The 21,552-nt window shown below is 32.7% G+C and overlaps 2 protein-coding genes across 2 annotated transcripts; both read right to left on the minus strand.

Annotated features, from left to right (window-relative positions):
* Window positions 1–1,577: 1,577 nt before the first annotated feature.
* Window positions 1,578–8,094, minus strand: LOC133696714 (potassium transporter 5-like). The gene is made up of 9 exons (XM_062118981.1): window positions 7,890–8,094; window positions 7,567–7,792; window positions 5,036–5,284; window positions 4,906–4,944; window positions 4,440–4,700; window positions 4,285–4,337; window positions 3,784–3,898; window positions 3,367–3,621; window positions 1,578–2,868 (listed from the first exon to the last, which is right to left on the minus strand). The coding sequence occupies exons 1-9, from the start codon at window positions 8,049–8,051 to the stop codon at window positions 1,790–1,792; spliced, it is 2,439 nt and encodes an 812-aa protein (XP_061974965.1). The 5' UTR covers window positions 8,052–8,094; the 3' UTR covers window positions 1,578–1,789.
* A 6,671-nt stretch (window positions 8,095–14,765) lies between these two features.
* Window positions 14,766–20,175, minus strand: LOC133696049 (potassium transporter 5-like). The gene is made up of 9 exons (XM_062118071.1): window positions 19,997–20,175; window positions 19,689–19,911; window positions 18,320–18,568; window positions 18,181–18,219; window positions 17,711–17,971; window positions 17,579–17,631; window positions 17,165–17,279; window positions 16,647–16,901; window positions 14,766–16,228 (listed from the first exon to the last, which is right to left on the minus strand). The coding sequence occupies exons 1-9, from the start codon at window positions 20,168–20,170 to the stop codon at window positions 15,132–15,134; spliced, it is 2,466 nt and encodes an 821-aa protein (XP_061974055.1). The 5' UTR covers window positions 20,171–20,175; the 3' UTR covers window positions 14,766–15,131.
* Window positions 20,176–21,552: the final 1,377 nt, after the last annotated feature.

Here is a 21,552-nt window from a genome sequence, read left to right on the forward strand (position 1 = left end):
TGAACCATTTAAACACATATCCCAGGTCATCAAACCGTGATAACCTCATAGATGGAAAATAATTTTTTTTTAATGAAGCTCAACTCTCAACCAACCAAATTTTGGAGGATGAAATAAACAAAATTAATTTAAAAACAAAATTATTTTAAATCAAAGAAATCAGTTTTTTTTTCTAAACCGAGTGTCGATTTTTTTCACTACAATATGAGAATCCCATGCAAATCTAGATTAAACAAACTATGAGATCATATCATGAGCTAAACAAATATGAAAAAAGATGAAATTAAAGAAAAACTTGATTAACAAAAAAAACACTGTATATTTATTATCATAACACAGAGTGCACATAAGTCTTGTGATAACAAAAAAAATAAATTTTTCTAACTTTTTTAGTCTCTTTTAATAATATTAAGAGACCTGACACCTTCTTAAGAGTTGATACAATTAAATGTTGATACAATTAAGTGGAGACTCTGTGCCTATTTAGGATATGAAAAAAAATATAGAAAAAAAGATATTATTCATTTAATATTGGGTTTAAATTCATTTTATATACTTTATTTTATGATATATATGTTTTGAGGCTTAAAATAAACGGAGTGTTTTTCTGACACTGCTTCTACATTGCTCATGAATTTGGTATTAAAATTGTGACATTTATAATAATGATTCCACCAAAAACCATGATAATAGTGGAATGATTTCATGTGAAAGATGGAGCAAGATTCCTGACATGATGATTACTATGGTGAACCAAGATTCGACCAAGATTCTCCAGCATAGCTACGTGCACAACCATGTAAAAAGCGTATGAAGATCCCTAACATAGCCACATGCTTTTAATCCTAAAACTATCAAGTTTGAATGCCACAATATCAATCAATCTGGTACCATACGCCAACAACTTGGACATGGTTATAGTAAATTCATACCTTTCATGCATGTTTTTTAATGTCATCCATTACTTGTTCCTCCCCACTGCATTTGTTTTTCTAGTAAAATAGATTTTTAACAACATAATTGTTAAAAATATATCTAGGCCAAATAATGATGGTGATTAAAAAATAATCTCATACTTAGTTGGGCCAAAACCCAACCAAACCTCACATCATATCATATTCTGTTAAGTAAAGATCCAATCAAGTTCTCTCTTTTTATTCTTTTTTTTCTTTCTCTCTTGATATTTATTACCCGCTACAATTCTACATGGAATAACAAAAAAAAAAAAAAGAATTTCCACCTAGAGCAGCTAAAATATTTTTTCTAGATTTTTTCATGCAAGTATACATATCATGTTTTAGTAAGAGAGAAGCAAGATTTTTCTGATCTCTAATTCACTGTTTATACATGATATCTACCTAAATGCAGTCTCATTCAGCCTATCATCATTCGCGAAGAAAGCTCAAATACAATGAGGTTTTTCGAGCTTCATCGGTTGCAGTAATACAGTTAATCAATGACATTATATATCAATCTAATGTTAATAATTACTTTTATCAAATTAGCTTACCTTGTCTTAGCGATGAGAAATTATTCATTCATTTGTTTCTATGAGAGAAAGGAAAAGGAAAAATCAATTACAAGTAGCAAGACCGATTCACTAAAATACAATCTTAATGGCTCGATCTAGAGCCATTCTTTTGTATTACATGTAATAGAGCACTCTTGACAACGATCATACAAATATACATAAAAAAGTCAGTAACTTCTGCTGCGAACAAGCTGCAACAGAAGTACTGGCACCATGCTCGCACACATTTTCTTTCCACATCAAAGTTCAAGCACAATATCATATCTCATATGTCATTCCAACCCTGAGAATCCTTGTTCGTGGGATTGCCAAAAATTTCTCCCCTGTTCTGAAGTTCTTCCTCAGGAAAGAATACACGTGGTTAACAACTAGTCTCTTGAACCAGGATGATTTTGGTTCTGCCACCACTTCAGTTTCTCCTAGCAGATAAACCACACCTTTCTCCATGGCTTTTTGTACAAACTCGATCTCGTCTTCAGCACCTTTAGAGACCTGGGCAGATGCGATTCCAGCAGAAGAATTTGACAAGTTGATTCCACTGATGGATCGGATGGAACCTGATGAAACACGGGGTGCGCTGAATGACTGATTAGGCTGTTGTAGTGGTTCCTCAACATGAACTGTTGTTGATCGTCTTCCTTTTCCATCCTTCTCTACAAGTAGATTGGAATGTTGGATGTTCTCTGGTTCAAATGTTGATTCAATGTTGCCTTCTTCATGAATGAAGTATTCGTGCCGGATGAATTCTTTCAAGTGTTCGACCAGCTGCCTTTCAAACTCATGAGACTCCACAATTGCATCTTTGTATCCATACCTCACAACACATCGGAACATACGGTACTCTTGTGGCTCGATTTGTCGGAACAGAAATCGCTCCTCGATTGCCACCTTACTTATTGGAATAGACTTAATTGAAACAAACACTAGAACTGAATGAGTGGAAGGTATGTTGGAAATGAAGTGAGGGAATATTGGAGGAATGCCCTGGACAAGCTCAGAGTACAAAAGTCCTATTCCCGGTAGCTGGTTCATATTTGCGTTTGCCGCCAGTTGCCTGATATATTCACTAGAGACCTTGTTTTTAAGCTCGTATAGGTACCTTTCTCTGTGCACATAATGCCATGTCCCCATGGCCACCATTAAGAAAAAAGATAATGCTAATGGAAGGTACCCACCTTGTTTGAATTTGTATAGTACAGCTGACAGATAAACGACCTCTATAGCACCAAATACAAAAAAGAAAAGAGTTACCGATAACACCCTTGCCTTCCATATAACTAGCATTATAAGTGTAACCATACAGGTTGTCATAACCATAACAGCAACCACAGCAATTCCTGCATGCAGAGAAGTTTGTCATTCATTTCACTTGTGATAGAGAAAAGGCATATCTTGAATAATAGCCCTCCGCATCTTAATGTTGTGTTTATTAATTTTAATTTACAGGACATAATTTCCGGCTGTGTGAGTGAACTGAAGATCACATCTTGAGAAATCTATTGATCAGAGGCCTATCGATCCAAACTAGACCAATAATTTATAATCACAACTAGGCATGTGCGATTCTACTAGACGTGCACAATCTAGGCTTAAAAAAAAAACGAAGGGCAACGCCTAGTCTGTAACTGTGCACTAGTTTTGGATCAATTTAGCTCTCATGAAGGGCGCCATTCTTAGCACTGCAGCTCCACTATTCGTAACTGCAGGGCAACCCTTCACTATCTTTTACTTTTTCTCAAAAGAGAATTAGGAATTTTTGAATCCCAAGAATATGAATTATAAGCTCTTTAAGAAATCAAATTGAGCTGCTGAAATTGAATTTCCTGGTTGCTTACCGTAGGCATGTCCAATCTTTTCAGTTGTCCTGAATGCCAAAGTGACGATTACACAAGCAACCATAAGCATGTAGTTGATCTCAGGTATGTAAACCTGACCCTCATACTTAGCAGAAGTGTGAACAATCTTAACCCTGGGAAAACAATTGAGACTCAAGGATTGAGCAACTATTGAAAATGCTCCTGAAATCATGGCTTGGCTAGCAATAATTGCAGCAGCAACAGCAACAACAAACATTGGCCAATATAATGGATCTGCACGCCAATGAAAAGTGATTACTCTACTAGGAATTTATGCTTTCATTATTCAACAGCAATAAATATGACCAAAGAAAGTACTTCATCGGTTCATCCATAACGAAGAAAAAAATCGAGATGGTTAATTGCAGATGTTTTTCCTGGCCACTTGGTTTTTACCTGGCACAGACTTGTAGAAGGTATCAGACACGTCATTCGGGAATTTGGAAAGGTATGCTGCTTGCCCAGCATATGCAGCTAGTAATGCAGGAAACACTACGCTGGAGAAACTAATCTGCGAATAGAAGCACATAAGATTTGTCATCTGTAATGATATGTATAGGATTCTAATCGTAAAAGGTTTTTTAAATTAAAAATGATTTGTGTTTAGAATCCTTATTGAAATAGTTAACTATTTGTGTTTTTTAGTGTTTTCAACTTAAATTGGCAGAATAATGGGAGTCTGGCAATAGGTTATATCACAAATTTATATTAGTCTAGTAGTCATAATTAAAGCTATATTATAAACCATGAATCTATAGCCCAAGGACATGCTCAGTAATTCAATGAATCGTGTTCTCTCATGTTCGATTTTCGGATTCCTAAGCAGGTTTCCATCGCTAAAACTGCTGAGAGCTGAAAGAAAATTAGAAATTAAATAATGCTTATGTATCTACTCACTTGAATTGCCCTGACGCTAAAGTGACCTAGATCAGCAAACATAGCTTCAGTCCCTGTCATGAACCTACTACGTTAGAGAAGAAAATTTACAAGGAAAAAAGAGGAAAAGAAAAAGAAAGAGAAAGAATAGAGAACTTCATAACTAGACTGATCACCTGTAATGCATAGAACTACCCCACCAAGTGAAATCCATCCGTGCTTGCCATTTCTTTTGAAGTAATCGATTATATATTTTGGATTGAAGGCACGTAATACACCAAGATCATACTTGAACAAGTTGAAAAGACCGATTCCACCAATGAATGAAAACCACAAGAAGATAACTGGGGCGAAAGCGTAGCCCACTTTATCGGTGCCCAACCGCTGAAGAGTGAATAGGACAATCAAGATTGCAATTGAAACACCCACAACGGTATCTGGATAATTAAACAAACTCAATGTCACTGAAAGAGGTGGATCATACTTAGCCGTGTAGTGAGAGCGGTGGGTAACTAGCACCAATGTGTTTCAAGTATCAAATATGTGTATGTTCCTCCTAAAAAAAATCCATGTATTCTAGTTCCATTGACATGCAAGTATTTGAAAAACATAGTAGTGAAGATCATGCATTCTAGTACGTACCTTCACCAAGGGACTTGATCCCACTCACTGCTGAAAGAACTGCAAAAGAACATTTAATCACAATTATTCGGGATTTCTCCGGAGAAACACTAACCTGAAATTATATATATATAGTTGTCTGCGCACAAACCTGATATGCATGGAGTTAGGACGCCATCTCCAATGACCATAGAAGTTCCCAGAATGGTTACTAGGAAAAGTACGATTTTAATGGTTTTACTACTTTCCATCTTCTCTTTTATCTCTTGAGCCCGTCTCAACTGACTAGATGGCGTGTCAAGCTTGTAGTTAGATAGTTGACTGTCCTCTGGCTGGTCATTTGGAATTAAGCTCACCTTTGCATACCGGCATAACAACGAATAGAGTGCAAATGTTCCACCTGTTCATGAGTACATCTATTAGTTTGTAAGATGATACAGTAATGCAACCTTCACATCTACTTTTCAGCTCCTGAATGCCCAACAAGGCAACAACATGAATGGAACAATTCCAACACGATGCTGTGCTGATTAGTCATTGAAACCGCCAGGGTTTTTGTTGTGTAACTAGTACATTCGTGAGCGTTATGTTACAGGTCAGGTAAACCTATTAAATCCGAGAATCAGGTAATTCAAGTTAACACGTTAAACTTGTAATTCGGGTAATGAACTCAATTAAGATTAATAATTTTTTTAAAAAATTATTGTTTATTTAACTATATAATAACAAAAATTAATAGACGATTGCAAAATCGAACATCAAACTAACACTGAGATTTTTTTTTTGGATTATGATAACTTCATAGAAAAAAAACAAAAATATAAAACTCAATTATCAATCAATCCAATATCGAAAGATGAAATAAAAAAATAAAAATAAAATTAAAGTTAAACTCGCCAAACCAATCAACAGGTCAATGAACTTTCTAAAATTTAATAAGATGTTTTTTAAAAAACTATTTTTTAAATTATATGATAAAAAAAATAGATGATCACATAATCAAATTCAATTATAAAAAAAGTACCTCATTAAACCCATGAATCGGGACAACCAAGGTTACTTCGCCAAACTCGCAAACCAGGTCATTAACTCCCCAAAGTTTAATAACCTAGTTTTTTTAAACCATTTTTTATTTAACTATTTTTTTTTAAAATAAACTATACTGCGATGCTGAAATATTTTTTTAATATCAACCTAATGCTGAGATATTTTTTTGATACCGCGATAACTATTTAAAAGGAAAATTAAAATAAATTATCAACTCTAAATCCTCATAAATACATTATATAAGGACTAAATGAGAAAAAAAAATCAAAAACTAAAGGGAAAAAAGGGGTCAAAATGCAAAAAAATAACAACATTATGGATTACTATTGTAATCTAGAGTGCAAATGGGTGTGGAAAAATAATCTTTTCATCTTTTATTTAATTAAACCTTTTTAAAAATAGACCATATCGTGATACTAGGATATTTTTCTGATATCAACCTAATACTTGTGTATTTTTTTGAGATCACGATAAACATATAAAAAATAAATTAAAATAAATTATTAACTATAAATCTCTATAAACACATCATATAAGGACTAAATTTTAAAAAAATCAATAAGCAAAGGAAAAAGGGTCAAGATGCAAAAAAATATTAATATTGTGAATTACTATTGTAATTCACAACGCGAATAAGTGTGAGGAAATTTTTTTGATACCACAATAATCTTATAAAAAACAAATATAAATAAATTATCAACTCTAAATCCCTATAAAGACACTATATAAGGATTAAATTAAAAAAAATCAATAAGCAAAGGAAAGAAAAGGGTCAAAATGCAAAAAAAAAAAAAAACACCGTGAATTACTATTGCAATCACAATGCTAATGGGTGTGGGGAAACAATGTTTTCTTCCACACCATTTAGCTTTATAGTTAATTTAATTAATACTGTGATAAACATAGAAAAAACAAATTAAATAATTATCAACTCTAAATTCCTATAGACACATAATATAAGGATTAAAGTTTTTAAAAAAAATCAGTAAGCAAAGGAGAAAACGGGTCAAAGTGCAAATGCAAATGCAAATAATAATAATAATAATAATAATAATATGAAAACAGTGTTTTGCCAGCATTTTTTAGCTTTATAGCCAATTTAATATTGTGATAACAATATAAAAAATAACTTTAAATAAATTATCAACTTTAAATTTCTATAAACACATCATATAAAAATTAAATTTTAAAAAAATCAATAAGCAAAGAAAAAAAAGGGTTATAGATTACTATAATAATCTACCTTGCTAATAGATGTAGGAAACAATATTTTTCTCGCAACTTTTAACCTAATAGTTAATTATTTTTTCAGCGTAAACAAATAGTACATAGTAAGAAGGAGGTCTATAATTTATGGCACTATCCCTTTGAAAAACATGACCGAGTCATACATATTATCTTGGTACAATGATTCCTTATACATGCCAGCCCATTTTCTATATTACAGAACTGAATTAATTATATGTTCTCTTTTCTTAAATATTTTAGGTGATGGAAAAACTTGAGTAGCTCATGTACCCTCAATCCCTGTGTTCGTTCTAATTTAATTTCAAAGGAATGGATATTGTCCCTGATTGTTGTCAATAAACACTAACCTTGATTTGTGAATATTCTTAAGCAGATTTGGTAACTTACCGTCACCATGATCGTTGGCTCTAAGCACGATGAAGACGTACTTAATCATGGGCACGAGCACTATGGTATAGATGATGAGGGACAATACCCCGAGAATGTCCTCGTTTTCGTGAATAGTGCCGTCGGTGAAAGTGCTTGCATATACGTAAAGTGGAGAGGTTCCTATGTCTCCATATACTACTCCAACGCTTTGAAATGCCAAGCTCAACGTCCTCTTCCAATTGATCTGCACATTTACGAACACACACAAGAAAGGTTAAATATTATCGAGGATGCATGATTGGCAGAAAACACGGCAAACAAAGGTGATTGATATGACAGACCTTAGAGGTGTGGCTACGAGGCATGGAAACTCTTCCAGCCTCCAAATTGAGGGAGTCGACGCGACGTAGCTTTGCCCATGATAACTTTCGATCTTTCAGCTTAGTTTCCACTTCTGTTGTTTTTGCTTCTTCTGCCATTTCCATCTGGTTTGTTTCCGTCATATTCTTCTTACCGCTATTGTTTCCTTTCTGAAAGCTGCCTCGCTGCTTTGGAATATTTATAGAGGCACTGAACTCAGAGATGATTATTCTTTTATTGGTGATTGTCTCATTAAAAAAAATCTAAATAAATATTCAGTAGAGTCGTGCGTGTTAGTTAGATCCTAGCAGTATTTCCTTTTCCTTTATTTAATTAATTTCCTCCTTCTCTCTGATCATTTAGGCGTTCCTATTATTTAAATCTATGGTTTATTTGCGTTTTGTTTTGCCTACACGAGAGCTCGACCCCGTACGTAACGGGATAATGGAAAAATCACTCACTAACCGGACAACTGATCACAAGCCTTTCAATAGCATTTCTCGCATGACTATCGCTGCCCTGCTACTACGTACAATTAGTGTTAGCCAAGTAACAAAACGGTTTTAACCTTTAGGGTTTGGCTCAGGGTTCAAATTTTATGATTTGTATCAGAAGAGGATCAGTCGGCTAGAAATACTACAACGCTACTTTAGCCAGTTTTAATGGGCATCTACATGCAGAGACTTTGAAATAAATAATAATAGACACCATTGAATTACATATGTGACTTTTTACACGATTGCCTAACGCTTATTCACGCTTCCCATTTCTAATACATGAAATCTCATGCATGTTCAATATCGATGTAATTCAACAATTTCATTTTTATGATTATATCCAAAATCAAGTGGTGAAATATTTTCAAAGGAGCATAATTAAGTATGAGATGTTTCCCTGATACCATTATTTGATTGTTCATTATTATTGTAGTTTTTAGACGAAAAAATCAGAATAATTGCAGAGGAATATATTTATATATCTCAGAATGAGGCTTCCAACGGCCTGGTAGAATATAGATTGGATATGTCCTACGTTTCCAATATGACTGGTTCATTGTTGTTAATTTATAACTGCATTATTTGTGATGATATCAGGGCATCAGGCTTCCAACGGCCTGTTTGTTTTCCTGGATCGCTGTGATGCCCTGAGATCATCATTCCTTTAAACAATGTAGGTTTGAAGCTGATGTTTTGTCCTTTATGCTGATATCACTCTGCTCCCAACAACTTCGCCAGAGAAATTTAACAATACTATATAAGATTTTATGGGGAGGGAAAATCGAAGCACATTAAATTGAATTACTATTGTTCTTATGATCCACTAATTTCTTGATTCCATCCACTCGGGCAGTTTCTTTTGACAAATTCACCCGCTTTAATACTTTATGTTTATGTTAACTCGACAAATCAGATCCTATGAAAAAAATTCATCAAGCTTATCTTTATAATTTGTTTTACTTCATCAATTCAACGCCACTGAACTAAATTATCAACAGAATATGAGGAATTTACTATATATAGAGAGAAGTATATTGTTTATAATTCAATTTAATTGGATATTCTTGATGAAAAATAAGTGAATTTGATGAATTTTATTAAAGATACTTCTTTGTCAATCTGACACGGATATATACAGTAGCTTTTTTTAATTTTAATAATAGAACAATTGAACAATTAAGATTTAAGTTGAATATGAAAATCTCGGATTCAGATCTTAAGAGAGGGGAGGGAGGGCTACCGATGCTAGACATCCCGGTTATTGAGAAGAAAAGAAAATCCAGCTAAAGGGGTTACTGGATTTGCTAAAGTGACCGGTAACAATATTGAGTCAGGAAAAGGTGTTAATTACGTATACATTTCTCAATTCTTAGAAGTTAAAGAGAGAGATTGATATTGGAGTAGCTTCTCATTTTTACCCAAGAGAAAATTTATTTGATTATTCATATAATTTCTATTTTTTACTCTATACTCCACACATAACTATGATTTAAACCTTAATTTTATAAAAAATCAAATAATTTGTTTTATTTTCCATTTTTTAAAATCTATTTTTAATTTATTTTGCATAAAAAACTCATCCCATAATAATTTTAATTAAATACATTTTTTTAAAAAACTACAATTAAAAATATGTTTTTTTTTTATAAAAACACTAATTTTTTTTTTTAAAAAATAAAGTCAATGTTGTTATCGCTCGTGAATCCTGGAAACGTACGGGGATGTACTTTGGAGCAGCAATTATTAGAAAACTCAAATTATTGAAGTAATTAGTGTCTATATATATAATGCTAACCGAAGAACATGCATTCAATATATTATTTGAAAAGAGAAGTCAAGACCCGGCAAATCAACCAAAAAAAAAAGTATTATTTCCTAATTCAAGACGTCATTGTAGCTTAAAAATCTAACAGGCCACCTTTTTATACTTTTCTACCACCCCAAAAACAGGGATATATATATATATATATATATATATATATATATATATATATTAGTAAATGAAACATTATTGCAATAATTGGCAATATTATAGTAGTTTAACGAAGTCAGAGACACTTATGTCTTAAAATAAACCACCCGTGACAAGAGGACATTAATTGGAGTTGAAAATTTCATGAAGATGGGCGGTTCTGTCATAACTCATAAGCAATCTGTGTGTGTGTTGACTAGTTGAGATTCTTCAATTCATGCCAACTAAAGGTGCATCCATGGGAAACTTCATGAACTGTCAGATTCATGCATCAAGTTGTTAATTTCCTTTTCTTTCTCTGTCAGGATTTGTCTTCTTCTATATTTTCAACCATGCCTACTGAAAATTATAAACCAAGGTATTTTCAACCATGCTTTAATCGAAACTTACTTTTCAGATCATAATAAGCTTTTAAACAATACGGATTTTGTTAAAATTATTGTGAGATTGATTTTTGCATATAAATAAATAAAAAACATATTTTTTTATGAATGAACAAAAATGATTTTTTTGTAAGTAGAGTTGAAAGATTTGTTGTGCCGGTGGTATCGTCATGTGAAGAATTGTATGATATGGTCTTGTAGTATAAGGATATTATGTTTGGTTTTCAATCTGGTAAGTAGAAGTGTGTTTGGTTTTCAATTTGATAAGTAAAAATTTTCTAGTTTTAGTTGGGTAAAACAAATTATTTTTTAGAAGCTTTCTTATTAGAAGACTAATATTCTCCACCATAATCTGGATGTCATGCTTATCGAAAAAAAACGTGTTAGAAAACATTTTTAACACGGTGAAGGACATAAAATGGAAGATAAAGGACAACATGAATGCTATGATGGATATATCTTTGTTTTGTCACCGTAAAAATATAAAGTTCATATATGATGGGCCACAAGTCACAAAACCCAAAGCCAATTTTGTCTTAGATAAAAATATATAATTACTTGTCTACCAATGACTTAAGAGTTTATGTTTTTCTTATGGATATGTTTCAAACAAATCTAGATTATTGAATTTAAAGGATTGGAGATTGTATAGAATAAATAATCATGATTGTCATGTGTTTATGCAAACAATCATTTCACTTTCTTAAAATGATCTATTGTTAAAAGGGATATAGGATTCATTTACAAAGATTAGTCACTTTTTTAGAGATATATGTTTTAACAAGTTGCATACTCAACACATGGAGAAGCTTTAAATGAATATCATCTAAAAAATCTGCAAAGAAATATTCTCTTCATCCTGCTTCAACTCAATAGAGTATCTACCCATACATTTACCGTTTGAGGCAAAAGTTGGAGGTCTTGTTCAATATAGATAAATATATCAATTTGAGAGGCTAAAGATTACATATATATCCTAAATAAATTTCTATTTTTTTTTTTTATTAAAACATTCACTTTTTCAATCTTTATTTAACTTCATGTAGATACTTGTCCAACTTTAAGAAAAAAAAAATTAAAAATAAGATGTATGTTGAGGCTTCGATATGCGAGGCTTATATTATTAAAAATATCTCAATATTTATCTCATACTCTTTTGAGTCTCATTTGAGAACAAGAATCAATCGTATTTCAAAACATAATGATGATGGGGAAGTGACTTTGAATGAGAATTTATCAATATTTTCTCGTCCTAGATGGCTTTTTAAAAAAAAATACAGTGAGGGAAAGAAACATGACAGAAATCAAGTTCAAACATGCATACACCAAGTTTATTAAATGAGAGACAATATTAATGGTAGTTAGAATTTACTTTCAATAAAGGAACCAAAGTTAATCCCCACTATGATTTTGTAGAAATTAATATAAATAATAATATAACTTATCTTAAATAGGATGTATAAGGTGATGACTATCTTTTCTATTACAAAACTAACCCCAAACCTAAAATTGTTTAAAGACATTACTAATTACAATAAAACTAGGTAGCATTTTCTTTTTCTATTTTTACTTTTTTCACATGTAGTTTTCCTTCATATCCCCTACAATAACTATGAAATATATATATAAATTGGGGACCATGTAAGGATGAGGCAATATATGATTTTTGTTTGAGACATTGTTTGTTTAACGTATTTTTTTAGCAATTTTTGCCTTAAGAATTTGGAAAATCTCATTTTTGGTCCCCGTTGTTTGTTAATTTTTTTTATTCAAAAATTTTTTTTATTCATTATTTGACCGTGTTTGGAAAAAAAAAAGAAACTAGTTGAAAATCTATGAAGGAGAGAGAGTTATCGTTTGGTCATATTATAGTTAGGTATAAGTATTTTCAGTTCGGTTTAGTTTTTATTCAAAAAAAATAACCAAAATAAAATTTTGAAAAACTAAAACATTCAAACCATATCTAAATCGGGTCAAACCGACCGGTTTCAGTTCGGTTCAGTTTGGTTTTTTTAACAGAAAAACTGGAAAACCTGTATATTGTTTTACAAATACCCGTTACATCTAAATCTAAAACTGAGTAGACCACCTAAAATTACATCAAGAAAAGAAGACAATTTTCTAGCTTTTTAAGCTTCTAAACTCAACAGAATAGCTTCAAAATTGATTAACTAAGACAAATGTTCAACACTAGTATCAACAGACAACAACCCATTATTACAAAATTAAAGGCAAATAAACCCTTTTAAAATGACAGCAAAAAGGTAGATTCTTGAGGTTTGTTTTAGCAAAATGAGAAGAATTACTAAATCCAACAGAAGTGATTACAGAATTTCTTAAACAAAATGATTAACAACAAAAGAGATATGATAGAAAGCTCTAAGGAAAAAGAATGAAGATAGATTGAGAGATTTATTTATTTGGCTTGCTGGTAGCGACTGCAATCTGCAAAGAGAGAAGAGATAACTTTGCGGCTCTAAATGGCTAGTTTGAAGATGAAGATGGTGTAGGAGAGTGATGTGGCTGGCTGTGGATGAAGATGGATTAACTTGATTTGAGTGAAAGTGGACGATCTGTGAGTGAAAGTGTGAATTGTGAGGGTTGAGGGAGCGGCTTAGGAGCAAGGAGAAGGATGGCTAGAGTCTGGATGTTAGGGTTAAGAAAAATAACGTGTTTTTTTATATATATTTATAGTACCTCTTTAAACCGAACCGGTTCGGTTCGGATAAGGTTTTTCTGGTTTTAGGTTTTTGAAACCGCAACCGAACCGAACTGAAAAGTTTTTCAAAAATTTTAATTGATTTTTTTTACAATTTAGTTTTTTTACAATTTATTTTTGTTTTTTTACTTACCTCTAATTATAGTGATAGAAAAAATTATTCTTGGTGTAAAAAAGTTCTATGCAACAATGAGAGTTCTTTTAAAGTGTTTTTTTTATTTTAATTTGCTAGAAAGAGTAGATTGAAACTTTAGAAATTTTTTAAATTCAAATTGATTTTTTATTTTATAATAGATTAAATGTTATTTAATACTATATATGAGTTTATTGAGATCTCCATAATTTTTTAGATGTTTTAAAGTGGAAAATAAGTTTAGAAATGATTTTTTAAGTCCTTGCAGTTCGAAACTTGAATTTTCAGCAATCTTAGCTAGCCGAAATCGAACTAGAAAAGACTTGTCGTCTAGTTGTTAAAAAAAAGTTGGATGCATGATTTTGTCTACCTAACGTAACAAAAAATAAAATAAAAATGGGACATGCATTTGGGCCCCTTTTTATTTGGAACACAAGCAAGCATATCTGCCTCGTCCTGGTCTCTTTTAAGAAGGCCTTTATTAAAAAAAAAAAACTAAAGTTTTTTTTTTAAATTATCTCATTAAATACCATTTAGTTTTAAATTTATTTTCAAATAAAATTATTATTATTTTTTAAAATATTAGCATACATTCTTTTTAGACAACACAAATTAATTATAATTGAATAAATTAAATTATTTTTGATAATTTTTTTAATTTTTTTTATTAATGTGGGTGTCCGGCTTAACTTGCGTGCACCTCGACTAATCCCACGGGTCCTGAAGTTAACGATCATATAAACCTCTAGTGACCCTGAAGTTTTTGATATATTATTTTATTAGATATCAATCAATTCAATATTAATTTTCCATTGATATTATTGCTATTTTTTATGATGTTAGCGATAATTTTGTTAATTATTTTTATGGTATTTCTATGTTTTTTTTTATTTTAGTGGTTGTGGAAATTATATAAAAATAAATTTCAATTTATTATAATTATCACAAATACTCTTCTTTAAACTTTGTTTACTTTTTGTTTAATGAATTATGGTTCTTATGAAAAAAAAAGTAAAAAACAAGAGATATCACATGAATCATTAAAGATGTTTTTGAAAATTGAAATACATTTTTACTTCATGATATTATTCATTGTTTTTAATATGAATATCTTTTTTTATATAATAGTAGAATTAGTTAAAATATTAATCGCTACCAACACATGAACATTTTTTTTACATTAAAATAAATTTGGGCCCAGATGGGGTGTGGCACTGACACCAATCTAGGTTTTTTTTTTTTTCAAAATTTCGTCACCTGTAGCTAGTTCAACTGTACCAATCACCATGCCTATTAACAATCTACTGTTGCTAATAAAAGTCAAGAGTTTGTTAACAGATCTTTAGATTCGCAACATGTTTTATCAAGAGCACCAGTACAACAACAAACCAACGCCTAGCACACCCTCCATGAACTGCTTTTCCTTTTTTGGTACTAGATCCTTCATCTTGCTAAGAAGCAGACGGCAGCAAACAACAGGGCAACTATAATTAAGCAGACCAGCATTTTCTTAATTATATCATACTTCATATGTCATTCCAACCCTGAGAAGTCTGGTTCGAGGGATCGCCAGGACTGTCTGCCCTTGTCTGAAGTTTTTCCTTAGAAAACTATACCCATAATCAACAACTAGTTTCTTGAACCAGGATGATTCTGGTTTTGCCACCACTTCGGCTTCTCCTATAAGATAAATCACACCTCTCTCCATTGCTTTCTGCACAAACTGCATCTCTTCTTCGGCACCTTTTGGGACAGAGGCATGTATCATTCCACCAGAAGAATTTGCTGATTTAATCCCATTCACTGATTGAGTGGAACGTGATGATGCATTGATTGATTGAATCGAAACTGAAGAAATACTGGGTTGATTAGGCTGCTGTGGCGATTCTTCAACATGAACTGCTGGAGATACTTTGGTTTTTCCGTCTTTCACTGCTAGTAGAGTGGAATGTTGGATGTTATCTTCTTCTGGTGCTGATTCGTTGTTGCCTCCTTCACGAATGAAGTGTTCATGGCGGATGAATTCTTTCAAGTTTTCAACCAACTGGCGTTCAAATTCGTGGGGCTCCTCAATGGCATCTTTATATCCATACCTCACAATACAACGGAACATCCTGTATTCTCTTGGCTCAACTTGTCGGAACAAGAACCGCTCCTCAAGTGCCACTTTACTTATTGGAATAGACTTAATTGAAACAAACACTAGAACCGAGTGTGTGGAAGGTATGTTGGAAATGAAGTGAGGGAATATTGGAGGAATGCCCTGCACAAGCTCAGAGTACAGAAGTCCTATTCCTGGTAGCCGGTTTATATCTGTTCTTGCCGCCAGATCTCTGACATATTCACTAGAAACCTTGTTGTGAAGCTCATAGATGTACCTCTCTCTCTGCACATAATGCCATATCCCCATTGATATCATTAGGATAAGTGAAAATGCCAGTGGAAGGAACCCACCTTGTTTAAATTTGTATAGGACAGATGATAAATACACGGCCTCTATAGCTCCAAATCCGAAGAAGAAGAGAGCAATCCACCAAATCCTTGTCTTCCATATAACTAACATTATGAGTGTAACCATACAAGTTGTGATTACCATAACAGCAACCACAGCAATTCCTGCATTCAGAGAAGGCCACCACAGCAATTACACTAGTGGTAGAGACCAATACGGCATTCAAATATTAGTTCTCTCTTGAACTACCATCTTCGTTACTTTAAGATAGAGATAAATTTTGGAATGTGCGAACCAAATCAATTTTGAAATGTCTATTTTTCATTTTTACTGAACCAATTATACTTGATTCTGAGAGGCAAGTCATCATTAACCACAACCTTGAAGTGTTTCCTCATGATACTTTATTTCATAGACATATGTTCCCAACCCAGCTGTGAATGTAAATCCTATACAAAGTGGGTTGATAATTTCAATGAGTTTTGTTGGTTATATAGGAATTCTTCAACCCGAGAATTAAGATTAATAAATTCTTCAGTAAAATAAATAGAGCTTTCAAGTTTGAAGATCCTAGGAGCTTACCATATGCATTGCCGATCTTTTCAGTAGTCTTGAATGCAAAACAGACGACAACGCAGGCAACCATCAGCAAGTAGTTGACCTCAGGTATGTAAACTTGACCCTCGTACTTTGCAGAAGTGTGAACAACTTTGACTCTAGGAAAACAACCAAGACTCAGGGATTGAGAGATGATTGCAAACGCTCCTGATATCATGGCTTGGCTAGCAATAATTGCAGCAGCTACAGCAACAACAAATGTCGGCCAATACAATGGATCTGCATGCCAGTTAAAATAAACAGCTCAAATCAGTTAATGCTTTTTTTCCTGATGAATGATAAAGAAAAATCGGATCATTTCTCGATAAAGTCGATGCTTATATTTCTTATTACCATTCCAATTTCATCGAATATCCTATAGAGGACAGTTGTTTTATGCTGCAAGTTTTGTTTGTGCTGTAGTTATGTATAAAGTATTTTAGCTGCACCAAGAAGTAATTTGACATGGTTGCAGTAGTTTTTTCCTACTCGTCAGGAAATACCTGGAATAGACTTGTAGAAGGTATCAGACACATCATCTTTGAATTTGGTGAGGTATGCGGCTTGCCCACTATATGCAGCTACTAGTGCCGGAAAAACGATGCTGGAAAAACTAATCTGCATAGGAGTAGAAAAGAGGAGGCGGTTGTAACCTTAAATTGGCAAAATAGTGGAGTCTAACAATAGAATACATCACACAAGTATTATATTATCAGTCTGGTAATCATGACTAAGGCAACACCGACTATGAATCATGAGTCTGTAGCCCAAGGACATGGTCCGTGATTCAATTAATTAATCATTGTAAGTTTGGGTCTTGCTTGGTGTCCTCTCATGTCAATTGTGGACCATTCTAAGCATTCTTGGATAGCTAAAACCGAGAGGTGAAAGAAATTTGGAAATGCACAGACACTCACTTGGATCGCTCGCAAGTTGAAGTGACCCAGATCAGCAAACATAGCTTCCGTTCCTGTCACCTAATCAGTTAGAGACAAAAGTATACATGCCGTCTAAAAATACACGACTCAATATGAGAAACTCTTACTCACCTGTTATGCAGAGAACTATTCCGCCAAGTGAAATCCATCCTTGCTTACCATTTCTTTTGAAGTAATCAATCATGTATTTTGGATTGAAAGCACGTAGCACACCGATTTCATATTTGAACAAATTATAAAGACCGATTCCACCGATGAAGGAAAACCACAACAAGATAACTGGAGCAAATGCAAAGCCCACTTTATCGGTGCCCAGTCTTTGAACAGAGAATAGAACAATCAAGATTGCTATTGAAATGCCTACAACAGCATCTGCACGTATAATTAAACAAGCTTAACGTTGTTGAAAGAAGTAGTCCGTGATAATAATTATCACCCAAATGCTATAAAATTAAGACCAGTAGTACCAGTGAAGTTAATTATAAAGCGTGTGATGGAAGAAAATTAAATTCTGCATGTTTTGAAGATCATGTATATTTTCTCTCGCTCTCCCTCTCTCTATGAGCTATGCATAATAGTACCTTTGCCAAGAGACTTGATCCCACTCACAGCTGAAAGAACTGCAAAACAAAATTTGTTAATCTTACAAGTCAGTATTTCTCTGAAGTACAGTAACTAATATGCTCAGATAAGCTGAAAACATAGTTGGTGCAGAAAAACCTGAAATGCATGGAGTGAGGACACCGTCTCCAATAACCATGGAAGTTCCTAGGATGGTGATTAGGAAAAGTATGATTTTAATTGTTTTACTTCTTTCCATCTTCTCTTTGATCATGTGAGCACGCCTCAACTGATTGGATGGTGTGTCGAGTCTGTAGTTGGAGAGCTGGTGGTCCTCTGGCTGGTCATTTGGAATTAAGCTCACCTTCGCAGATCGGCATATCAATGAATAGAGTGCAAATGTTCCACCTGTTAAAGGGTACAGCTACTCGTGATCGAATGATAACTAGGTTTACGGAAACGTAAATGGACTTCCTAGCTAGCCATGTAAAACAGTTTTTTGGTCCAAGCTTTAAGAATAGAAAAATTATTTGATAAATGATCTACGACAATTTAATTTACAGAAACATGTGTAAGAACAGATTATGAAAGCATCCATTCCTCGCTACAATGATTATATATTCAAAAACAGCCGTTTGTTTTGAAGCACAACAAAACTAAATAAACCCAAAATAATTTATTTATTTATTTTATAATAGTCAAATTTTACTCGCATAACTCCGTTAAGTATACGAAGTTCTGCTTAAAAAAACGTTGAAGGTAGATACTCCAGTCCTAAATCCCCTAGGATATTACTTCTATAGCTATTTGATCAACATGATACTTATTAATTATTGAAATCGTCAGGTTTTTAATGAATAACTGACAGCCAAAAAAAAATATTAGCAAGGCAAGCCTCTAGTAAACAAATAGCACTTGTCTACATGAATACACCACACACACACACACGTATACTTACTGATTTATACACCTTCTATAGTACACTCATTTATAAACAAATAACACTTTATTTTTTGTTTTTATTCGACAGTATGAACGACTTTAATTTTGAGAAAAACATAATAGAATACCAAGTAGGCCAATAAACTAACGGCACTTGACTATATAATAAAAAATATACTGTTATATGATCAAATCATGCATACATGTCATCTTAGTACATTGATTCGTTAATCGGAATCTACACAAATAACATATGCATGGCATGCATCACATAATTAGGTGCCTTCCGTTTCCCGTTCCTTTAATATATCAGGTGACGGAAATACTATAAATAATAAAGTTCAGATTCATACATTTCCTTAATTTCCATGAAAAAACCCCAGCTAATTCTACGAGGAAATGAACTATATGTATAGTGTTCCAAAGTGAATACGGTCGTTTTATCACAAACTTTGACAGAGACAGATGACAAAGATCACGTCAGAAAACACTTAGAGTTGTATATATATATATGGTTAAGCAGCCAAGATTTAATTAACTTCAATGATTTGGGATTCTTATATTAATGAGATTTCGGTTAGCTTACCATCACCGTTGTCGTTGGCCCGCAGAACAATGAAGACGTACTTAAGCATAGGCACCAGCACGATGGTGTAGATTATTAGAGACAATACCCCAAGAATGTCTTGGTCATGGTTAATACCCTCGGTGAAAGTGCTTGCATATACGTAAAGCGGAGAAGTTCCTATATCTCCATATACTACTCCAATGCTCTGAAATGCCAAACTCAACGTCCTCTGCCAATTAGTCTGCGCATTTTTACGCATATAACAAAGGTTAAATAATTAACGAGGATTTCTGATTGGCATATATTATAAAGCACAAGTAAATGACCTTAGAGGTGTGGGCACCGTGGCTGTGAGACATGGAAACTCTACCAGCCTCCAGGTTGAGTGAGTCGACGCGACGCAGGTTTCCCCATGATATCTTTCGACCTTTCAGCTTATTTTCCACCTTTGTTTCTTCTTCCATTTGCACTTGGTTTGTTTCCAACTCTAGCTCCGACATCCTCCTTTAACTGCTGTGTTTCTGTGAAGCTGCTCAGCTTCTTGGATTTATAGGCGTACTGAAATCAGCGATGATAATTAATTAATTCACCGTTATTCCAATGATTCCTTCCAAATTCTAGATAGTGAGGTCAGAAATTAATGTATTAATCATTATTCTAATGAGCCCTTCCAATGCCACTTTCAAGTCTCATTCAGTAGAGACGTGGCGGATAGCTAGATCCTAGTGGTATTTATTATTTAATTTATACTAATATTGAAGTCAAATACTGCATATGATGATGATTTATTTTATCAACCATTCCATAATATTCCTCGCTTGACACAATAATGTGTTTTTGGTTTCCATTTTTCTAATTAAGAAAAAAGAAGAACAAAAGAATATATACAAGCATAAACAAATTAACGTGCCGAGCATGCAAGTCACGGCATAATTAATGGCTGTTCAATTATGATTTTAACTTGAAGTACATGTAGTATTTATGGTTTAATATTAATTAAAAAATAATATAATAGAGATTGCTATTAATTACTAAATGAAAGAGAAAATGCATTCCTGGTTAGATGTATTGAATTCTATGAATACAAGGAATTTATTACACTATTATGATATTAATATTGGAAATATAATCAAGGAGATTTCGATCTATTATAATTTTACAGATATATAGACACATAGGGAAGCAAGCCTAAGGTAAGATAATTATGGGGTAATTATAATCATCTAATATACTTTGACTAACTATTTTGTAATTTTCCTTTTCAAAATTCGATTTGAATTATTTTAGAATACAAAACTGACATAAACAAGTATTTAAATAAGAGTTTTTGATTATTTCTTTGTGAGGAGAGTCACGACAGTAGCACAATAAAAACAATTTAAGAGTCGTAAATCTTTAACGTATTAGACTTTTGAGTTTGTGATAACGAGGTAGATTTTTAAGAGTTATGATTTTATAGTTTTAATTTATAGATTTGGTCAAAAATCAATTTAATTTTTTGGCTTTTAATTTTTTTAATTATACCTCTAATTAATAAATTTTTTTAATTTTATGTAATTTTATCGTTGTCTAACTTCAACACCAGTTTTGAATTTCAACACCTTTTTTATTTTGGTTTTTAATTTTAAATTTATGCAAATTAACTCTCAATTAAACTGTTAAACTTTCAAATCTCTTTAATTTCACCCAGATTATCAATCAATTTAATCTCTAGAGTTTGGTGTCTTTTTCACAAAGGTCATTAACTGTGAATTTCTTCAATTTAGCCTCCAATTAACCCTAAATTTCAATTGTTTTTGCAATTTTACCCATAATTTGAACCAATTGACTTTATAAAAATTTAGTTTGGTACTCTAAAATTTCAAATTTTTTAATGAAGCTT

Source organism: Populus nigra, chromosome 1, assembly GCF_951802175.1.
Source record: "Populus nigra chromosome 1, ddPopNigr1.1, whole genome shotgun sequence".
Classification (NCBI taxonomy): Eukaryota; Viridiplantae; Streptophyta; class Magnoliopsida; order Malpighiales; family Salicaceae; genus Populus; species Populus nigra.